The sequence below is a fragment of the Penaeus monodon genome, chromosome 33 (assembly GCF_015228065.2).
Source record: "Penaeus monodon isolate SGIC_2016 chromosome 33, NSTDA_Pmon_1, whole genome shotgun sequence".
Classification (NCBI taxonomy): domain Eukaryota; kingdom Metazoa; phylum Arthropoda; class Malacostraca; order Decapoda; family Penaeidae; genus Penaeus; species Penaeus monodon.
In genome coordinates, this window is record NC_051418.1 from 26,436,961 (window position 1) to 26,438,941 (window position 1,981).

The window sequence follows — 1,981 nt, forward strand, 5'->3', positions numbered from 1 at the left end:
TAGTAACCATGAAGAAATTAATGGAATGTCAATACAAGATGAATCAAGATGTCTATTTGTCCCATTAAGGTATTAATTGTTATTGAAACTATAAAACAATGAAACTATACCAAAGTAGTATCTTTTCTAGATTTTTTGTTTTTTTCATAATCTGTCACAATAATAGATGCTTTCAAGTTTGTCTGTTTTTATCATACCCAAGGATAAGGAATAATTAACATAGAAATTATATCTTTATTGTATCACCTCTATAATGAAAAACAAGTACACACAAATCTGATAGAAACTCTCTTTATATATGTACAAACAAACCTTACACAAACTTGCATTGTTTAGAATAGCACTTTATAATTAGTGCACTTGAGTTCGTGCCAAGCTGAGCACCAACGCCATGTAATATTATAATCTCCTTGAAACAGAGCCTCTTCCAGGACATTACATAGATTATAAGACTACAATGAACATATGAGCATGTCATCAGTACACAAAATTCTTGTTACTTCCACTGACCCTCTAGTGCCAGGTACATGGCATATCTACTGTAGCTTTGTTTTGTCAATTTTGATTATACAAAGATTACTTCATAAATACTTTGTTACCAAAAACGGTTTTATTTCTGACACAATTATTATCAATTTTAATGCTTTTATCACTATGATCATTTCTTTACCACATAAAATATTAGTTAGTTTTTACTCTCAACTTTTACCTAGAAAATATCAAAGTTTTCTAAAGTTTGGCAAATGTTGGCTTCTTTTGTTTGTTCATCATTGCCATTGCAGCTATGCGAAGGTCTTCACTCTGCAGCATCACCATGTTTAGCATAGCCTGTAAATATATAAACATGATTAGGTATTTGCAGCATAAAAAAAAACTGAAAATTGTTCTACATGAATAAAATCAGAGAGAGAGAGAGAAAAATTCTACATCACCAACCACTATTAAAGAGAGAAAATTTGTACTTCCACTGCCATGATTTTCTATTACCATTTTCATAACTAGGGAAAGATTAGCATGTGTTACTAAAATAATCAGGAAACATGACTGCATTTCCCAAGCAGACTGAACTATAACACTTTTATGAAACACTCCAAAAAAAATTTCTTTCCTGCCTTCCCTTAGAAAAGATTCTTATTTTACTAATAATCATCACCAAAAAAACAGCCACAAAAGCAAACATACCACATAGTCCAAACCCTCTTGGACGGTGTGGTCACGAGCGTGGATCAACGTTGTTTTCGTGTTCTGGACAGCGACTGGAGACATGCTGGCAATTGTTGTTGCCATATCAAGGGCCCCACTTAGTGCACTGAAATAGGCAGAGTAGTTCATTTTCTTGTTGAGGGCTGATTTAAATTTAGATACTGCTTGAATTACATTAACAATTCAATACATCTCAGTACCTAGGGTTTGTATCTTTGCTTGTCATATCCAGTAAAACCAAAAGAATCTAATTTTAAAAATATTATGAAAACATGGCATGCTTATACACTATACATTTACATAAAGATATTATCAACAATAGTAAACTACAAAGTTCATACATATTCACTGATAATTCCTTCACATACACATTTTATTCATATAAGAAATCTGATAACCTTCAAACACTCATTTGCATCTAAAAAAGAAAAGAAAGAAGAAAAAATACCATAAGAATACTGAACATTAACATGAAGAACCTATATATTTCAAACATTTCTTTCATCTTCTGTCTTCCATCTTTGGCTCTAAGATACTAAAAAGAATTTCCCCTACCTTTGCTTATCAGAGAAGACCCTAGAAACAAGACCACTTTGCAATGCCTCTCCCGAGAACATCTTCCTTGCAGAAAATGCCAATTCCCGGACAAGACTCTGGTTGCCAATGATCTTTGGGAAGGCGCTGCAGTGTTCCAACATCTGCTGCCAGGCCTGGTGATAATACACTGAATGAGACAATGCCAACAACATCCAACAGCATTTCTAGACTGCATATCATC

At 33.3% G+C, this 1,981-nt stretch overlaps 1 protein-coding gene across 1 annotated transcript in view; it reads right to left on the reverse strand.

Annotated features, from left to right (window-relative positions):
- Positions 1–220: 220 nt before the first annotated feature.
- LOC119594195 (delta(3,5)-Delta(2,4)-dienoyl-CoA isomerase, mitochondrial-like) overlaps positions 221–1,981 on the reverse strand; it is a 14,213-nt gene continuing 12,452 nt past the window's right edge. The window contains 4 exon segments of the mRNA XM_037943264.1: positions 221–828; positions 1,183–1,309; positions 1,759–1,877; positions 1,879–1,913. Coding sequence (XP_037799192.1) covers positions 730–828; positions 1,183–1,309; positions 1,759–1,877; positions 1,879–1,913 — 380 coding nt within the window. The 3' untranslated portion in view covers positions 221–729.